The following is a 21,487-nucleotide window of genomic DNA, read 5'->3' as shown; positions in this document are numbered from 1 at the left end:
ATCAAAGACCTTCTTTTACTACTGGAGGGAGAGAACCAGCAACGGTTGCTTCCAGTACCAATATGAAAATGACAGAGGATTACTACAACTTGGTCTATTCTCACAAAGTGACAACACAGAGAAATGAAAGCTACAAATTCATTACCAAACCATTCCTAGGTTCGATGACAAAAACAATCCCTCCCCCAACCTTCCCTTGACATCTTACCACTAGATGAACACATAAAAATCGTTAAATCGAGGTATTATAATGGCCTCTATACTTTCACAGTTTGTAATTTAGGAGACTCATTTTATTTATGTTTTTAATCTATGGCAGAATTTAATCTAGGGAAGCTAAAACTAGTAATTTCTTCATTAAATAGCTTAGACTTTGAAGCATCATCCTGTAATATTTTGTACAGGGATGTCAAAGATATGACACAAGAGAACATAAGCAAAAGCCAGCTTCTGAATAAAAAGGCCACATAATTATTTTAGTATGATTTCTCTCACTACTGCTACCAAGAGTTTTTGTATTCTGCATTCTAGATCTGAAACATTATCATGATTTGAAAAAAATAAAGCCATATATTAAAGAACCAAACTAAGTATAATAGGAATGAAAGCCCAAAGTAATACCAATCACTGGCAGAGCCACGGACTATTTTCTTGGTGTGAAATCCTGTGGTAAAAAGGAACCTAGCAGCAAGCTGAATACTAATCATAGTGATTTCTTCTGCTTCAGGCAACAGGTGATCTTGCCCTATAAAAAAATGCAGATACGTTAAAAACAAACAAGCAAATTTCTATGTCTAAGCTCCATTTTCAAACAAGTCTGCATTTCCATTGATTTCCAGAAGTCTTAACTTTGCAAACTGCACCCCACCCACCTACTTATGAAATTCTTACTTCAGTAAAGGGTATTTCAAACTAATGCTGGAGTCAAAACCAAATTGGTATAATAAACAAAAGCTCCTCTCTTTCCAAATAGCAAGAAAATACATGCTGCTCAAAGGTAAGTCATCTGAAATATGGCTTCAAAGTAGCCCAAAGTAAAAATGCAAATGTGTTGACGCCCGTAGGAAATCCTGCAAGTAAATTAAGAGTTCTGCTTCATCACTAAGAAGGTAAATTCTTTTTTAAATGAAAGCTTACTTCTTAAAAATACTTATTTTTGAGAAAATGCTTATGTGTAAAACAGGGGGAGGGGCAGAGGACGAGAGGGAGACACAGAATCTGAAGCAGGCTCCACCCTCTGAGCTGTCAGTGCAGAGCCCAACGCAGGGCTTGAACTGTGAGATCATGACCTGAGCCGAAGTCGGACGCTTAACTGACTGAGCCATTCGGGCACCCCTAAGAAGCTAAATTCTTGATACTCACCTGGTGGAGGATTTAAGTAAACACCATTACATGTAAGGAGTTTTTTCATGAACTGAAAATATTCCAAACTGTACTGCATTCGGTTATGCATGAATTGCACGTTCTGCTTCCGCACACTTCTCTCAATGGCTGATGGCATAATAATTTGATGGGGTCTTGTGGTGATAGCAAGCTCGGATATGTATCTTATCAACTCATCACCCTGGTCTATGGTATCCAGTCGTTCGTAAAAAAGTATGTAAGCATTCCACCACCTTTTCTGGCGCCTGTATGACATGCGCTTCATCATGTGGTCAAACACTTCTCCCATGTACTCTCCACCAAAACACTGGTTTTTCATTTCTTCGTCGTCGTCCATTTTACACTCTGTTACATCACCGTCATCAAATTTATACCAGCGATTTCTCTCGCCATCTCCACCATTCCTTTGAATGATATACGAATAATAATGTCCCCCACTTGCTTGACCACTGTGCACCAGCACACCCACGAGTCTGTATTTCGTGCTTCCTGCCGTCTCACTCTCAGACTGCTCATTCTGTTGTATCAGCTGACTCTCTGGGTTCACGTTATCTCCTTCCAGCTTTGCGACACCTGCAACTGTGTAAGGCTCCATGTCCAGCTCGCGAGGAAATTCAAAGTAATCATTGAACTTGATTGCACATTCTCTTTCCCAGTCATAGTCGAATCGTTTCAGTTGGATGGCAAGAACAGGAGGTAATTTTTTAATTAGCAAGCGCTTTACGGTATCAACCTAAAATAAACAGAGCAAGTTACTAGATGTTCTTTTATAATCTGCTGCAAAAAAAAAAAACCTAGAAAATTATAGCATTAAATTATCTTTAAGACAAATCTGAGGTTATAAATGAAAACACATGCCAATGAATATAATCAAGGTGATTCTGTCACACTGGGTATTTCAAAAAATGCTAACACTAATATGGAAATAGCTGATGCCACTTGTTACAAATTGCAAACAGTAGTGAGGCAGACATTACTCACTGCCTGCCTGGCTTCTATATTGTCACTGCCATCTAATCATCATTACTTGTTTGACACTTATTCCAATGAAGGTGTGCTTTGTTTTGAGCCAACTGAAGAAATGTAATAGCAGCTAGTATTTACTGGGCCATTAAGTGCCAGATAGTATGCTCAGTACTGCCTGAGCAGTAGCACGTTTAATCTTAACAGCCCACCAGACAGGAACGACTGAATGGGAGTGGGGAGAGTGGGGAGGGGATCAGGAGCAGCACAGAGATGGTGTCACTTGCCTCAAGCCTCAGAGCGTGGGTGACAGGCAGTATGGTTTTTACAGTTCTCGTCTCCACCTCTAGACTGTAGGATCTCCTTAGGTGGTGTGCAAATGTCAAAACAATACAGGTGACTGGGACGTGAGAAAATTTGGGAGCCCGGAAAGATACACATTGTAAGTGCCCAGAGATAAAACTTTATTAGGTGGGCCTAAAAATCTGATGTGACCAAATTAATGAAGGTTTCAGTAAACTTCTTGGTCCTTACAATAACTAGATATGATAGGAGAAATGTTTTCCCACCAGCTCTATAGCTTTGAGGGGTTCAATCGCAGTTTGGCTGGACATGGATGGAAAGAGTATGTGGAACTCCAAGAAGACAATGTGGTATTAAACTATTATGATTTCTAAAATGTTCACTCTCACCCATTTCCCTAGCCCTTCTGGCACTAGTTTCTCTCAATCTTGTATCCCTTAAAAACCTTTATATCAGTTATCTTAACTACCTTCTGTTACCACCCTAACAAAGCAGGGTAGGGAATAAAAACAGGGTGAACTCTGATGACAAAAGCAATCAACTTTCAAATCCATTAATGGTAATCATAATTACTTTAAAAACCTGGATAAATCATACCTTTTTATTGCATTTTTCACAATGATATGCATTTGCACCTTCTAATAAATCTCCTTTGACATATTGTTCCAAAGAATCAAGAAGATTTTGGTGATTTCTGATGTCTACATTCAAAGTCGTAAAAGATTCTTCACACTCGTATCTAAAGGTATCATTTAAGAAATAATCAAAAAGGATTTCTTAGTTTTCTAAACATTTTTAGTTACAGACTTAATGAAAACTAAATTTGTGATACTTGTAACATGAAACCCGTAAGTCACAGAAAATCAGCAATAAAGGACATGTTTTTGGGTCACTTATCCAGTGTTGGGCACCACATTAAGTTGTTTATACACTACCTATGCACCAGGTTCTTGGTCTTCATGACAAACCTGCACCATCTCCATTTCAGAGATGAACAGGGGTTCAGAAAGGTTAATCTGGTCAAGATGACTAGGCAAAACGGTTTTGAAGCCGGTCTGTCTAGCTTCACAGCTTAAAGTCTTTACAGTCTACTGGGCTGCTTCCACCGTCACCTGTTTAGGTGGTTAAATACGTGCCAAGACCAAAGCATGAATTCATCAACATCTGGAAACATCGGGAAAGGTCAACTATCAGAGATAGAATCTCACCGTGTGGAAATTTTCTACTAAGGGGATTTTCAGATTTCTGAGGAGACACATTCCATAAATTCAGAACATGGGATGTGGGGAATACACTCTCAACCATCAAATTCATTCGACAAATATATTCAAAGTGCCTTTGATAAAAGTACTCTGGAATAGCCACTGTTGAAGACAGTCCCTTATATTTAGGGCTTTTCAGTTTAGTTAGGGGAAAAAAGGTAGACAAAGGTATTTTTAAGTGGCACAAATGGAATATGAAGTAGATATTAAGCATACTGCTACTTATTATAATGAACGAACCACCCATAAAAGAGAAAAAAGGAGTCAAAACTTATGACTTCACTTAAAAAGTAGGGCACTTGAAGATGAGAAGCCAGCAACATTTTTCTATAAAAAGTAATGATTACAAGTTTTTCTTGGGCCATGAGGTCTCTGTGACTGTGCTGTTACAGGGAAAGCAGCCGGAGATCAGGTACAGAGATGGGTATGTTCCAATAACCCTTTATAAAAACAGATGCAAGGCTGGATTTGACCTATGGTGCACAATTTGTTAACCTGTGACCTACACAAATAATACTCTAAAACAGACAGACTTGGGATGCTTTATATAACCTTCTGGCATGTACTAATAACAAGACTAGCTTAGTTGTGGAGCAGATATCTGAACTTTAGGGATCTTACCTATGATCATGCTCTCTGGACATTTTCACTTAGCAAAGAAAAGCAATAATATCCAAATAACTTTGAAAACATAACAAAACCAAGTTTAAAACAAACCAAGAAGGACTGATTAGAATAAATGACGAAAAAGGTGGCTATTTTAAAAACAAAAGGTTGGGGCGCCTGGGTGGCACAGTCGGTTAAGCGTCCGACTTCAGCCAGGTCACGATCTCACGGTCCGTGAGTTCGAGCCCCGTGTCGGGCTCTGGGCTGATGGCTCAGAGCCTGGAGCCTGTTTCCGATTCTGTGTCTCCCTCTCTCTCTGCCCCTCCCCCGTTCATGCTCTGTCTCTCTCTGTCCCAAAAATAAATAAACGTTGAAAAAAAAAATTAAAAAAAAAAAAAAACAAAAAAAAAACAAAAGGTTAAAATGACAGTTTTATTGCCCACGTAATGCAAAAGGTCTTCCAAAAGGACCAAGAGTTGTCCAGGCTACATGAACAATACATGGGTCTTGTTCTGAGTGAACGGTTTAACCTCACAGAAACTTCTCATTACCTCTCCATCAATCATTTCCCTTTGACCAAAATTATGAAGCACTCCCACCAGCCATATACACACACAACACTGTATATAATAATGTTTGGGCTTGTAGAAAACACTGTCTTACTGTGATATTTTGGTGAGAAGTGATATGAAAGCAACATTAATCAATAACATGCAAGAGAAGTTCCGAAGTAAAACTTCCATGTGACAGGGATAAATGTGTACCTACAAGAGTGAACTGTAACAGTCGTTTAACTATTTTCAGTAAGAGACCTTAATTTCCCTTTTAAGTCAAAAACACAATTTGTTCAGTCAACTCTTGCTTTGTTTTCTACTGGAAACATACTTTAAGGATATTCACACCATAATCAATGCTGTTTTATTTTTTAATTTTTAAATGTTTGTTTATTTTGAGAGAGACAGAGCACAAGCAGGGGAGGGCCAGAGACAGAAACCCAAGCAGTTTCTGCACTGTCAGCACAGAGCCTGACTGATGTAGGGCTTGATGTCATGAACCATGAGATCATGATCTGAGCCCAAATCAAGAGCTGGACGCTTAACCAACTTATCCACCCAGGTACCCCACCATAATCAATGCTATTTTAAAAATTAGGGGTGTCTGAGTGGCTCAGTTGGTTAAAGTGTCCAACTTCAGCTCAGGTCACAATCTCACGGGCTGTGAGTTCCAGTCCTGCGTCCGGCTCTGTGCTGACAGCTCAGAGCCCGGAGCCTGCTTCGGATTCTGTGTCTCCCTCTCTCTCTGCCCCTCCCCCACTCACGCTCTCTTTCTCTCAAAAATAAACATTTAAAAATTTTTTTTAAAAATTAGTATTTCACTTACAGAGGAAATAGTACTCCATGCCTGTCATTTCCTAAGCTTACTTACTTTAATTCTAACATAAAGGACAAATTTATTTTTTTTTATTTAAAAAAAAAAAAAAATTTTTTTTTCCAACGTTTATTTATTTTTGGGACAGAGAGAGACAGAGCATGAACGGGGGAGGGGCAGAGAGAGAGGGAGACACAGAATGGGAAACAGGCTCCAGGCTCTGAGCCATCAGCCCAGAGCCTGACGCGGGGCTCGAACTCACGGACCGCGAGATCGTGACCTGGCTGAAGTCGGACGTTTAACCGACTGAGCCACCCAGGTGCCCCAAGGACAAATTTATAAGTAACACCTGTAGCTACATGCAAAATGTTATTTGATTTCCCCAGGAATGACCACACATAAAACAAAAGGAACCAAAAACCTCCATGAAGCCACCACCGCCACCACCACCACCACACACAAAATCGAAACCCACAATAGTGAGGTACCCACACTGTAATTCATCCAGTCTGAGGCATATAAATTGGTGGCATACTCCACTCTTGTACATAATCAAGGTTTTATTTTCGTTAGTAAATCAACAGTACAATTTAAATAGATAATCGCCACTTACCTATGTGGGCAGCCCTGGCAAATCTTCTGGTCAGCAAAAGAACCTCCTAAGACTTTACTTAGCATAGCTGGATGTCCTAAGGCTTTCAAAGCTTCATCTAAACTATCCACCAATGAATTAAAAAATTCTAAAGCGTCATGCTGTTCGCGCAGATTAACAGGTTCACCCCAAAGCCTAAGAAATAAATGGAATAAAACATGTAACATGTCATACTCTAACAACATATGCAATCTTTTTTCACGGGAAAAGAAGGGATACACCACAAATGACAATACATAAATACATTTTCCCCCCTCAACTACAGAAGTGAAAAAAAAATAAATGCTCTTTATGTATAGAGTGTAGTGGGAGAGAAACTGAGGCTCAGAGTGAAAGTGCACTCATGTGCAAGAGGAGTTACTGTAAACTGTCAGTGTGGCTGACAGGTATGACAGGATCCAACAAAGCTGGCTGCTTCAGGTAACATGGTGAGTGCATTCATTCTGATTCTACTTGAAGACAGCATGTGGTGGATCTCACTCTTAGGTAGAGGTTATAAATTACTATTTCTTCCATTTTGCTTAAATTTCATGTTATAGGTACAGTGCGAAGATTAATTTACTTTTTGAAAAAAATGTTTATTTTTGAGAGAGAGCATGAGAGAATGAGTGGGGGAGGGACAGAGGATCCAAAGCAGGCTCTGAGCTGACAGCAGAGAGCCTGATGCAGGCCCTGAACTAACAAACTGTGAGATCATGACCTGAGCCAAAGTCTGACACCCAACTGACTGAGTCACCCAGGCACCCCTATTTTAATCTTTTTTTTTTAATTTTTTTTTTCAACGTTTATTTTTTTGGGACAGAGAGAGACAGAGCATGAACGGGGAAGGGGCAGAGAGAGAGGGAGACACAGAATCGGAAACAGGCTCCAGGCTCTGAGCCATCAGCCCAGAGCCCGACGCGGGGCTCGAACTCCCGGACCGCGAGATCGTGACCTGGCTGAAGTCGGACGCTTAACCGACTGCGCCACCCAGGCGCCCATCCCTATTTTAATCTTAATTAAACTGCTTTTTCCAAGTGAAAAGAGAAAGGTTTGACATGGTCTGAGTAATCTGAGTAAAGTATGCAAATCAATCTTGAGAAAACAAGTCTTCGATTGGGTGTTTCACAAAAATGAGACCAGACACTGCTAAAAACCTATACACTGCTGGAAAATATCAATGACATCTAATTTTGTATTTACAGAGTGACATACATAGAGAATAGAAGTATGAAAGCATTCTAAGCAAGAATTATGACAAATGTATTTTAAATATGGTAGAGGAATTGTCTTTTGATATAGTATTCGTAACATTTTTTCTACATAGTAAATAATCTTATTCCAATTATATTTAACACATTTGATACAGTTGAGTTTAAAATAAAAAATCAATTTATTTCACCACTGGAAATGACACCAATCCATTGTACTTAATTTCAAATTATCACTGATTCCCCTAACTTTCAAACATGTAGTCAACCATTAATTACAAAAGGGAAAAGGTACTTTCATAATGAATAGATCTAAGACAATTAGTTAGTATCACCAATAATCAGATAAACTGATACCATGTATCTCCCAATATAATGCTATAAGAAGCATTTAACACCACCTACTGTAGTTTTCTTGCCAAAAAACGTTTAACCTGAACCTAATTATGAGGAAATAATCACACAAATCAAAGTGAGAGACATTCTGCAAGACAACCGGTCTAAACTCTTCAAAAATTTCAGTGCCATAAAATCACAAGTTGGGGACATTATTTTAAAGAAAACTAAAGAGGTAATCACCTCTTGTGGTTCGCTTCCAGGATACCAGTCTGGCATTGAAAAAAAAAAAGTTACAAAGAATATTTTGGGGGAAATCAGAATACATAATGATGAGTATTAAGCATCATTTTTATTTTTAAAAAATATTTAAAGGTAGATAATTTATTTTCCTTTTCTTTCTTCATAAGATCTACACCCAATGTGGCACTCAAATTCACAACCCAGAGATCAAGAGTCGCAGGCTCTACTGACTGAGCCAGTCAGGTACCCCATATTAGGCATTATTAAATCAGTATTAAATTTAATAATTGAATTCATTGAGTGTGATAATGGTATTATATAGAAGTAGGAAAGGTTTTTTCTTTAATTTCTTAAAATGTTTATTTTTGAGAGAGAAAGAGAGACATAGTGTGAGCAGGGGAAGGGCACAGAGAGAGAGGGGGAGACACAGTATCTGAAGCAAGCTCCAGGCTGAGCTGTCAGCAAAGAGCCCGATGAGGGGCCCGAACCCACAAACTGTGAGATTGTGACCTGAGCCAAAGTCGGACGCTTAATTGAGCCACCCAGGCACCCCAGGAAATGTCTTTATTCTTGGCAGATACAATGAAGCACATGTATGTGTGTGAGGGGATAAAGGATCATGCTTACAACTTACTATCAACTGGTTTAGAAGAACCAAAACCCACGTACAGCTGACACCTGGAACAATAAAGGTTTGAAGTAACGTGGACTTATACATGGATTTTTTCACCATAAATATAGTGTACTGTCAATGTATTTTCTCTTATGATTTTCATAATATTTCTTCTGCAGCTTACCTGATTATAAGAATACAGTATATAATACACAGAACATACAAAATGTTAATTGTTTATGTTATCAGTAAAGGCTTCCAGTTATGGGGCATCAAAAGTTATATGCGGATTTTCAACTGTGAGGGGAACCAATGCTCCTAACCTCCACATTGTTCAAGGGCTAACTGTATACACATAAGCAAGCATGGCAAAATGTTAACAGTTGGTAAATCTGGGTAGAGAATATAAAGCTGGTCATTATACTACTTTGTCGCTTTTTCTGTTGGTTTCAAATTTCCAAAATAAAAAATTGGGCATGGGGTGGGGAATGTGATTAACCACCATGTATGAGGAGTATATTACATGTTTAAAAAGAGAATAATCCAGAAGTGCTAGTCTAGATAAACTGGAAGTTCCACTAGTATAGGAAGTAATTTAGAAATCAAAATGCAAACGTATTAGAAGAGAGGGGTGCCTGCGTGGATCAGTTGGTTGAGCGCCTGACTCGGGTCATGACCTCACCATTCATGACATGCAGATTTGCATCGGGCTCTGCATTGCCAGGGTGCAGCCTGTTTGGGATTCTCTCTCCCCATCTCTCAAAATAAACAAACACACACACACAAACATATTATAAGAGAGAAAATGATTTATAACAACGATAAATTTTAAAATAGAAGCATGAGAAGTGTGAGCGTAATCTGGAAGAGGAAGAACAGAAATGCTAAAAGCCTTATGGCAGAGATGGGACAGGCTGGGGAACGAAAAACCTGGGGTAGGCAGAGAGGAGGGTGTGTAGTGTGCCAGGTGATGGGACGGAAAGAGTAAAAGCAGAGCTGGGAAGGAGGGTGGAGCATGCAAGCCAGTAGTACGGACGAAGCAGGGGGCTTAGGGGAATCAGAGAAATTTGTATGGTGAGTCACAGGAAAGCCATCATACTACGAAGCAGTGGTTTCAAAAGGAACTGAAACAGTGTCCTTGTAGGGAAAAGGGAAGCTGCTCTGACAGAAGCAAGGAAGATGGGGGCAGGAGTGTCGGGTGACCCTTCGCTTCCCCTGTTCTCAGCTGTGTGCGAGACCTTAAAGAAATGCTGAGGAGTGTTAAAAAACCCACTGCTGTGTAGGAGTACAGCCTCTTTCATACACACCAAAGAGTGAGGTGGTTGTACTGTGGTATTTTAGCACAGTGCAGGACACATAGTAGGCGATGATTTAAAAAAAGAAATTAAAATAAGTGAAGTAAAAAAACAAAACCAAGATACAATTGAGAATTTTATTAATTAAAAAAAAGTATTCCACCGTCCCTACAAAATTGTACATGAGGACAGTCATGTTGTTGGTGAGGAAAGTATCCCTTTATAGATGTATTCTAGCTAATAAATCAAAGAATGATAAAATTAGAATACTGCCATGTTGTAACCCTGATGAAATACTTTAGGCAATGACGATTAATGGCTGTTATCATGGGAGACAGACATTATGTAATTCTCACCGAGGTAAACATTACCACCTATAAAGTAGCTTTGAGTGTCATTTCAAAAAAAGAGAAAAATACCACCTCAATCTGATCAAGTGTCTAGATCTTGCTACTTTATTTATAGGAAATACAGTAGACCGAGGGAAACAGAAAATACAAAAATACCACAGAGAGCCCATCAATAAAATCCAGATGGTGGGAAACTTTACAGGGTAAAACTACCTGTTTTTTTCCAACAAATCTCAAGGGTGAAAAAAGATTAGAAGAGAGAAGAGTCAGAGCAACATTTGAGGTATATGGACTTCATTTGGATCCCGATTTCAAAAAAATACAAGGATGTTAAGGATTTTCACAAAACATGGTAATAGTATTATGGTTATGTTTTTAAAAAACCAGAGATAAATACTACAATATTTATAGGTGAAAATGTGTGAGATTTGCTTCAAACAATTTGGAAAAAAGCAGATGGGGAATGTAGATTAAACAAGATTGGGCCTGAGTTGACAACTGCCGAAGTTGGATGATGAATACATAGGGGTTCACACTATTGTCCCTACTTCTGTACATTAAAGTTTTCAAGATAAAAAAAATTACTAACATCTTAAGAGACAAAAGAATGCTGTCTCTCTGAAGTAGGACGCTTTCTACCTCCAACTCTAATGACAAGGAGAAAAAAAAAAACCTAAGAAGCTTTAAATATTATAGCTGACACTTGAACATGAAGGCTAGGGGTGCCGAACCCCATGCAGCTGAAAATCTGCCTAGAACTTCTGACTCCCCAAAACTTAGCTACTCATAGCCTACTGTTGACCGGAAGTCTTACCTACAACATAAATAGGCCATTAACACATATTTTGTTATGTTTTATGTATTGTGTGTATTCTCACAATAAAGTAAGCTAGGGAAAAGGAAATGCTATTGAGAAACCAGAGGGAAAAGAAAATATATTGGAAGTACTGTATTCATTGGGGCGTGGGGGTGGGGTGGGAATTTCTGTGTGTAAGTGGACCCGTGGAGTTGAAACCCATGTTGTTCAGGGTCAAGTGTACTACTGCTTAAATATTCAACATAAAGATACCTTCAACATGTATTTTAGAAGTTTAATGTTAGGGTACAGAGATATTCATAAAGGCTTAAGCAGTATCCCCATTTCTGTCCACTTATAGTTTACCTGAACTGTTTCCAAAATCCTCTGGGCACATAGTACTGTAGTCGAGAAGCAGCTAAATGACCAAAGATGACCTGAAGGTGCCTTAGAACACCAATGTTATATTCTTTCCTGTCTTCTGTTTTACTTAATGCTGGCTTGTCTTCAAATTGTTGAGGGTATCCAAACACATCATCTCGGGGATCAACATTGCTCTAGAATTAAAAAAAAAAATGTCATCAATAAGCTAATCTAAGTTTAAAGTACAGTAGAATATGTTGAGACAAATGCCCAACAGTTAGTGAACAAATGATTAATCATTTGTACTTCTAATTTCTTATATCCAAAGCACTTAACTTCCAATTTATAAATTTTAATTAAGTTAGTGTTCATCCCCACCATTTCACAGAGTAGTTGTCATGAAAGAATGATGCTGACCATGTATGGGAAAGGCCGATAATAAAGGCAACACAGAGGAGTAGAGCGTTGGGTGTAAGTTAGACTGAACTGGACCCCAATGCAGACGCTGCCACTTAGAAGCCAGGTAACTTTGAGCAAGTCAGCTACTTAACCTGTGTAAGCTTCAGTTTCTTCCTGGGGATATGCAGCTGTGGTGAGGATTATGAGGTACTCACTCAGAACTATAAACAGTCAATAAAGTATGCATATTAAGAGGAGCACTCTTCAAAAAACGATGCCAGAAAAAGTAGATACCCGTATGCGGAAGAATAAAGTTGGACTCTTCCGTAACACTAGATACAAAAATTCACTCAATACAGATCAAAGACCTGAATGCAAGAGCTAAAACTATGAAGCTCTTAGGGCAGAAACGTCATGACACTGGATTTGGTGATGATTACTGGATATGACAGCAAAAGCGCAAGTAATGAAAGAAAAATGAGACATACTAGACCTCATGAAAATGAAAACCTGTGGTGCGAAGAAACTAGAATAGTTGTGCATTGTTGACAGAAACGTAAAGTGGTGCAGCCACCGTGGACCAGTTCCTTAAAAATTAAAAGCAGAATTACCACATGATCCAGCAATTCCATGTGTGGGTATATACCCAGAACTAAAAGGCCTCGATGAGATATTTGTACACCCATGTTCACAGGAGTACCATTCACAGTGATCAAAAGGTGGAAGCAACCCAAGCGTCCACTGATGGACAAATAAACAAAACATGGTCTATCCATACAATGGAATATTATTCAGCCTTAAAAAGGAAGAAAATCTGGACACATGCTAGAACATGGATACACTTTGAGAACATTATGTTAAGTGAAATAAGCCAGTAACAACAGGATAAATATGGTACGATTCCACTTATACGAGGTACCCAGAACAGCCATGGTTAAGGAGATGGAAAGAAGTTTGTGGCAACATAGACCTTGGATACAGAAACAGATAACATCCAGTCCCTGCCCATGAGAAACTCCCAGTCTAGGGAAGGAAAGAACATAGGCAACAGGCAAAGAACCACAAAACCCCACAAGTGCAGTACAGAGCTGAGACAACACAGAGCAGAAGGTCCCACGAGAGCAAAGATAGGACACCTTATTGAAATCTTATCCTATCTTTTCTGCCTTATTTACTCTTTGCGAATATAATCAGCTATCTCTCCCCGTGCTTACCCTCATCATCCCAGAGATGTGATGGGCTGTAAAATTCTGAACTAGAATTTTAATTTCCACTTGAAGCAGTGGTTCCTAATCTGGTAGAGGTGTTAAGCATTCCCACTACAAAGCTTTTGTAAAGAGTAAAAAATGGGGGCGCCTGGGTGGCTCAGTCGGTTAAGCGTCCAACTTCAGTTCAGGCCATGATTTCAGTCTGTGAGTTTGAGCCCCATGTCAGGCTCTGTACTGACAGCTCAGGGCCTAGAGCTTGCTTCGGATTCTGTGTCTCCATTGCTCTCTACCCCTCCCCTGCTCATGCTCTCTCTCAAAAATAAACATTAAAAAAAATTTTTTTTTAATAAAAATAAAAAGTAAAAAATGTGCAGATGCTAACCCCTGGATGATGTGGTTTGGTGGATTTGGGAAGGAACTGGGACAAGTCTATGTTTCAGAAGCCCTGTAAGTGTTAAACTACCTCACAGCAAATAGTTCTGGTGACTGAAGACAGGGAATGAGGGAAGAACCACTAAAGACATGAACTACAATTAAAACACTCTCTGGTTTCTCGGGGTGCCTGAGTGGCTCAGTCAGTTGAGCATCCGACTTCGGCTCAGGTCATGATCTCACGGTTCGTGGGTTCGAGCCCCGTGTCTCAGCTGTGCTGACAGCTCAGAGCCTGGAGCCCGTTTCAGATTCTGTGTCTCCCCTTCTCTCTGCCCCTCCCCCACTTGTGCTATCAAAAATAAATTAAAAAAAAAAACCCACTCTGGTTTCTTTCTGCAGTTCTCACCAATGCCATGAACAGGAAAAGATCAAATAAAAGCAAAGAAATACAGAATGGATATATAAACATGACCACAACTTAAGTTTTGCAATATTCTCTTGTTTACAGAGCCGTGCCACCATTATGTCCAACCTGATCCGTCACTACAACCTAACTTCTGCATAGCTTTATTGTGCACTGGATACTCGGAAAGCAGCATAAATTTTGTCACAAGACCATGTAATATTTAAAGTACAGAGAAGTGTGTTTCCTAAGTAAGAAGAGCTATGATCTGGGGCAAATGTAAAAGTAACCTAAAAGCAAGCACACAAAATGAAACTGGCATAGTATATAACTTGGCATAAATTAATGGAGATATAATTAAAAATATCAAGTAGAAAAGTGAAAATATAATTGAAACTGTTATAAAAATGAAAATCCTTATCATTATGCACACTCCAAATTATACTAAACACTTTTCACATACAAAAACGGAGTATGTGAACAGCAGCTCTAAAAAAGTAAACTACCATGAACATTAACTGCAGTTTTAAGTCTGGTAGATAGTGAGCACTAGACTATGTCAAGACACAGCAGCCCATGCTGGGAAGACTCCAGCTTTATTTTTAAATCTAAGTCAACAAGTCCAGTGAAAGTACAACACTCCATACGACAGAATGACAGTATCTGGTATCAGAATTTCAAACAAGAAAGGAAAATGCTAAATAAAATTTACCTCATTGTCCTGCTTCTCATCCCCAGACATATCATCATCTACATCACTACCTGTGCCTTCAATTGCAAGAATACCGTTCCTGATGGAGGGAATCATGTAGAGTTGCTGAATCACAGAATTCATGTAACAAGTAGCACCGGCATTTTTCAGCCCCACAAATCCTTTAGGTGGACGGGGTCCAACAGGTGGCAGATATTCCCACTCTGTAAGCGCTTCACAAGCTGAGAAAGGAGAAAAGATTCTTGTAGCAGGAATATAGCCTTTTTGTCCACGATTAGCTCTATTAAGCTGATAAGTTAACATCACCAACAACCCCACTACTGCTCCAGGTAGCTGAAGCAGCACAGAGAGTGCATTTCCACCACTGTAGGGATTCCTACACCCCACTATGTGAGAATCCCGTGTTTCACTGGATGTTGCTTCTACAGAAGTGTCACAAACCATTTCATGAGATTGTACAATGCTGATTTCTATGTGCTCACTTTATTATTTAGTCACTGTGAACTTTCAACTTTTGTAGGTTTTTTTAAAGGGTCTTCAAATTCATTCTGACATGACACGTTAACATAAATCCATCCACATATTTTATAGCTTGTTCAGGTTTAAAGCATTTTAGCACCACTGGGTTCACATCCAGGTTCTGATGCTTAGCAACTCCTTCCCCTTCAGGTAAGCTTCTGTTTTCTTACTATTAATGTAAGAGGAACACTTGCTTTGCCTGTATCCACAATGTTATTTTGAGGAAGTAACAAAATAGTGTTTGAAAGTTCTGTGAGAATTGTAAATCACTGTACGTCTCCCTCTAACTAGTATAAACCTGGAAACAATGTAAATATTATCACTGTTCATGGGACTCATTATATACATCACAGTATACTGAATTGCACAACATAGAGCCAATAAATGGAATTAGGCAAATATGTATGTGTTGATAGGGAACAATTGCAGATATATTAAGAAGAAAAGAAAGTGAAGACACGGCGTACACATGACAATCTGTAGTAAAAAAAAAAAAAAAAACTAAACAAAAAAAAAATTTCAATGTGGATTTTCCATACAGACAGAGATGCTGGAAGGACAGACACAAACTGATAATAACAGTTAAGCTATTAAAGGGCAGCTGGGGACTAAAATGGGCAGGAAACATACTTTTTAGTATGTAGCTTCTTTGGTATTTCATATTTTTACCATGCAAACGTACTACTTAAAAAACAAGTAACCTTTCTGTTTCTGCCATCTTCAAGCCTGTGAAGGGGTACTCAGAATAGGACTTTTAAAACAGCAAATCTATCTGGAAGGCTGCGGTCCAAGGCTACCTTTTTGCTGGTTAGACATGGGGTCCTCCAAAAACAGAGTGAGCACACAGCTCATCTTAAAATAGAAGGTGTTCACGCCCAAGATGAAATTAATTCTATCTGGGTTCAAGAGATGTGCTCATGTGTACAAAGCAAAGAACAACATAGTGACTCCTGGTGGGGAAACTGAACAAAACCAGAGTACTCTGAGGAAAGGTAACCCACGCTCATGGAAGCCATGGTATGGTTCATGCCAAATTCCAAAGCAAGCTTCCTGGACTTGGAATCTGGACAAAGCCACTGGACATAGAATCTATGATACTGTACCCCTTGAGGATTTCAACTTACTGAAAATTAAATGAATGTGTGAATTTATTAAAAACAAAGATCCTTCTTTAAAACAAAAACCGCACCTTACTGAACATGGATTTGCTAGAATAGTTAAAGGTCTAACCTTTTTTTTTCTTTTTTTTTAAACTTAAACTTTTTTTAAACGTTTATTCATTTTTGATAGAGACACAGAATCTGAAAGCAGGCTCCAGGCTCTGAGCTGTCAGCACAGAGCCTGATCTGGGGCTTGAACCCACAAACCACAAGATCTTGACCTTAACCGACTGAGCCACTCAGGTGTCCCAGGTCTAACCTTTTAAGCAGTTTAATTAGAACCTCCGAAAATGTTATTAAAAATGTCCTTATGAAATACAATATATCAAAAAATAAATTGATGTTTTTAAAGATTTACTACAATCAATGACACATCCTTAAGCTTTGTAGATAAACACTGGTTTTCTCAAATCAAAACAGCCTCCATTATGTTTGATTTATTTCTGCTTTTTTGGTCACTGATTATTGCCCCAATCCCTTTGGGGCCTCAGTTCCACATCCATGAGATCTGGAGCCCACAACTAATTTCAAGGGCTTCATGTGGGCATTAGCTGAGAACATAAGGTGCATTAGAAGGTTATCTTTTCATCTTCTAATCTTTAAAACCAGATTTCCTTCAAGCTCATATGAAAACAGTATTAAAGAGCTTCTAAGTGAGGAGGGCCTGAAAGGTTTTCTAAGTCATGCAACTTGAGGTTTTTGTTTTTTGTTTTTGAAGCCAGTGCAAGCAGGGAAGGGGTAGAGAATCTGAAGCAGGCTCTGTGCTGATAGCAACAAGCCTGATGTGGGGCTTTAACTTATGAACTGTGGAGATCATGACCTGAGCTGAAGTCAGATGATTAACTGACTGAGCCACCCAGGTGCCCCCGGAACTTGAGTTTTAGCTTTGAACTCTGGCACTTATTTTGACTAGTTATTACTCTGTAGTTTGGGTTTTACTCCAGATTTGCTGAGACAAAATTTATTTTGCTAAATACTCAAACCCCTTACAGGAAGACATTTAATAAACAACTGATATTTTTTTTCTACATCAAGCCTCTTTGCTTGTAATGGTGTTAAATTACACATCCATTTGCTAGTTCCTGAAAGAAAAACAGGAGTTGAAGATGTTTACTAAAAGAAAAATAGGAAAACAGAATTTGAACACATCAGAGAATTACCTGTCAGCACAACACTGTCTTTTACTATACTTACTAGTTATTGCTGTGCCAATGTAATACATTTCAGTCAAGGAATCTACTATCTGTTTAAGATTCCTCACGCAGCCAACCGCTAATGCTACAAGTAACTCAAAACCAGCATTAATGGTAGCTGGGGAGCTACAGACTGGAATTGCTTGTTCAGCGGGCAACTCTCCATTTCTCATATATTGCAGGTAAACATTGGATGCAGGGAAGATGAAATCATCAATTAATTCCTACAAGAGATGAAAAGAGGATTACACATTTAGCAGTTGTAGATGTCTGTTATATTTTTTACATATATGTATAGCTATATTTATATAATGTTTATACGTATGACACACAAAGTTGTGTGTGTATATATATATATGCCTTTTTAAGGAAAGAAATCTCTCTTGGAAGGGAAACAGTGCTAAAATTAATGGTCATAATTAAAGGTATCCTCACATCCGAGAAAACTTACTTGGATTTTCTAATAAAAAGATTCCACGTCAAACCACTATTTACTACAACTTATACCCAATTTCTCAGGCTAAAAAAATTTTTTAAGCCCCAGGTTGACTGTAGCGCTTAACAAAATTTACATTTTAAATAAGTTTATTCCTTTAATCATATGTATACCAAAACTCATTTTGGTTATTTATTCATTTATTTTTATTTGAGCTTGAGAGAGAAAGAGAGAGAGAAAGAGAGAGAGAAAGAGAGAGACGGAGAACTGAAATCAAGATTGACACGCTTAAATGACAGAGCCACCCGGGCACCCCCAAAGCTCATTTTGAATAAAAATAACATGTACTGATACTTCTTGTTTCCTTTAACTACACATATGTAAAGAAACTCATTAAAAATGATAAACAAGATGCATAGTCTGACAAATAGGTTTGTCTTGTTTTATATAGTCCGATGAAGTAAAAAAGATTTTCTAAGTAAAAAAATTAGTGCTTATTTATGAAATATGTGTTATTTTACTCACATTTTATTTATACACAAAATTTAGAAACTGTATTTAAAAAATTACTGTAACCTCTAACAATTCTCAAAAAGTAGAAGAGAGAAAAAATTAAGACAATACACCAAAGACATACTATAAACCAACACACTTGGTAACAAACATTTAGGTTATGATATCTAGCTTAGGACAAAACTTACTTTAATGAGATTAGCACCTCCTTTTTCACAACCAATGTGATACTTTTTCTCAGGGGTTTGAAAGGCCAGTAATTCTTTTGTTACCCCAAGGTGGCCTTCCAAGATCGTCTCTTCAACACCGGTTTCACCTGTTCGTTTAACATCATCCTGCCAAAGAGAAAATCCCAAATGCCTAACTTATGAAAGGGAGGGAGGAGCCAGACAAGAGTGAACTGGACATATGTGAGATAATTCCCCTAAACCTTCCCATTCTTTTAAAATAATTTTAAAAATAAATCAACAAATATATATGTGTGTGGGTGTGTGTTCCAGTGTAGTTAACATACAGTGTTTGTTCTATTAGTTTCAGGTGTACAATACAGTGATTCCACACATTACTCAATGCTTATCACAAGAAGTGCCCTCCTTAATAATCCCTATTACCTATTCCCTGGTCCCCTCATCCACCTCCCCTTTGGTAACCATCTGTTCTCTAAAATTAAGACTCCCTTTCTTGCCAAATTGTTCCCTTCTAAGCAAGATGGAAGTTCTTTTCAGAACTTTCTGAAGGCTACAAGCAAAAGCTATGAATCTCTTTAGAAATAAATTTCTCACACAATTCTGAGTAAAGAGTATCTAGTGTTAAAATCAAAAGTTAAGTGCTAGTCTACAGACTGATTTTTGATGAAAACAACCCAAACTTTTTAGAAGATAAAAATCTGCAAAAAGGCTCAAGATTCTAAAATGCAAGAAGCTGAAATTAAGTATTTCAAGTTTCAGGTAAAACAAAGCATTTTATAAAACTAGTTATGCATTCATTCTGTGACTCATGAGTTACTAAGGTATTCTTTAGCTCTTTCTATTACTCTTCGATATTTTTCACTTAACCAAAATGCTCAAAACTACAAACTATTTATAAAACACTCTTACTGATATAATGAACACAGTATTAGAAGCAACTTACCCTAATTCTTTTAAGCCAATCAATTTCATTATTGAGAAGAACTTCAGCATTGGGTATATTAATATTACTATTGTAAGCATAATTAAGAAGATGCCTTAAAAGGGTGAAGTAGTCGCCTGAATGTTTAGCTCTCTCTCTGGCTGTGCTCTGAAACAATAAAAGAGAATAATGTGAATTTACATGTCCAAGCTCAGAATCTACTTTTTAAAAACCTAGAGTTAACCAGAGCAGATACTAAATTAGTATGGGAAATTATCATTTATTTAATAAATATAGACTGTTCTAACTTTAACCTATAACCATAAATTCCTGAATGCTTTGTTTACAGAATTAATCACATTGATATAAGCATATTAAAAAATGTCTCACCCCCAAAACGGTAAAGAGCAGAGTAATGAAGAAAAGTAGAGGCCTGTGTCCCATGCAACATCTGGTGCACATTAAAAAGAACTGCTCCTGAGCCACCTGGCGAACAGTTCTGAAATAAAAATGTTTCATATTTAATATGTTATTTGCATGAAGAAAAATAACAAAATTCCAACACTGGTTTTTCTTTGGGGAAGGGGGTGGGGTGGAATAAAGGGTAAATGAAAAGTAAAAATACAAGGATACAAGGTAACACCCCCTTAAGAAGGCAACATAAAACAGACAACTTAGTAGGCTGTATGCCAAGAACTAGAACCTCAAATTGTCACAGAAGAGTTTAAGGGATGTTCTGTAACACCAGTTTCTTGAAAAAGGCTGGAAATGGTCCGCTAGATACAAGATGTTCCATAGGGAATCTTACACATCTTTTTGGCCGTCCACAGAATTTTTACTCAACTGCACTTTGGAGCAAAGAACTCTGTAGGAATTCTGTTGCAATGACAGTAAGGATATTGCTGCAATGTCCCTTATATTATACTAGTGGTTCCCAAAACATGGTCCTCAGATCAACAGCATCAGCATCATTTGGGAACTTGTTGAAAATGCAAATTATCAGGTCGCATCCCGGACCTGCTGAATCAGAAATACTGGGGGTGGTACCCAGCAATCTGTTATTTTAACAAATCCTTCAAGTGACGTTAATATGTGGGTGGCTCAGTTGTTTAAGCATCGGACTTCGGCTCAGGTCATGATGTCACGGCTCATGGGTTCGAGCCCCGTATCAGGCTCTGTGCTGACAGCTCAGAGCCTGGAGCCTGCTTCAGATCCTGTGTCTCTGTCTCTCTCTGCCCTCTTCCCCACTCATGCTTTTTCTCTCTCTCAAAAATAAACATTAAAAAAAATTATATACTATATAGATCTCACTAGAGTAAATGTCCAAGAGAGTAGAGACATCATATAGTTTACCGTTGTCCCTCCAGAACCTAGAATAGTGTCCGACATAATACAGATGTTGAGAACCAGTTCAGTTACCACATGCATAAATGTTGTTTGTTTAGAAAACAGTGGTTTGTCTCCATTAGAAAGTGGAGGGCTTTGCTTTACAGATGCCAGAGTTTCTGACACCCAGAACAATGTCTGACATATGGAAGATGCTTAACAAGTATCTGCCAAGCATTTGTGTATCTTAACAGACACTGCAAACTACATTTTGTGAGTAACTATCATATTTCTTTGTGCTGACAGACAGCTTAGAACCAAATTTCTAGCTCAAGGTAAAGGACTTGACAGCACATATTCTGTGTACTAACCTCCCGCCTGAATGTTTCTAGAAACTTGTATATGATCTTATA

General features: G+C 38.4%; 1 protein-coding gene across 4 annotated transcripts in view; it reads right to left on the bottom strand.

Moving 5' to 3' along the window:
• USP9X (ubiquitin specific peptidase 9 X-linked) overlaps nt 1-21,487 on the bottom strand; it is a 96,861-nt gene that overhangs the window by 14,741 nt on the left and 60,633 nt on the right. For all 4 annotated transcript variants that reach the window (XM_047843207.1, XM_047843208.1, XM_047843209.1 and 1 more), the window contains 10 exons: nt 20,139-20,247; nt 19,770-19,916; nt 18,827-18,973; nt 17,691-17,913; nt 14,818-15,038; nt 11,727-11,917; nt 6,499-6,672; nt 3,247-3,388; nt 1,363-2,116; nt 622-745 (listed from right to left, as the gene is read on the bottom strand). In XM_047843207.1, the coding sequence (XP_047699163.1) occupies nt 622-745; nt 1,363-2,116; nt 3,247-3,388; nt 6,499-6,672; nt 11,727-11,917; nt 14,818-15,038; nt 17,691-17,913; nt 18,827-18,973; nt 19,770-19,916; nt 20,139-20,247 (2,232 nt within the window). The remainder of the gene's footprint in view (nt 1-621; nt 746-1,362; nt 2,117-3,246; nt 3,389-6,498; nt 6,673-11,726; nt 11,918-14,817; nt 15,039-17,690; nt 17,914-18,826; nt 18,974-19,769; nt 19,917-20,138; nt 20,248-21,487) is intronic.

Source organism: Prionailurus viverrinus, chromosome X (assembly GCF_022837055.1).
Source record: "Prionailurus viverrinus isolate Anna chromosome X, UM_Priviv_1.0, whole genome shotgun sequence".
Lineage (NCBI taxonomy): Eukaryota > Metazoa > Chordata > Mammalia > Carnivora > Felidae > Prionailurus > Prionailurus viverrinus.
This window is presented reverse-complemented; position numbering and strand designations above follow the sequence as displayed.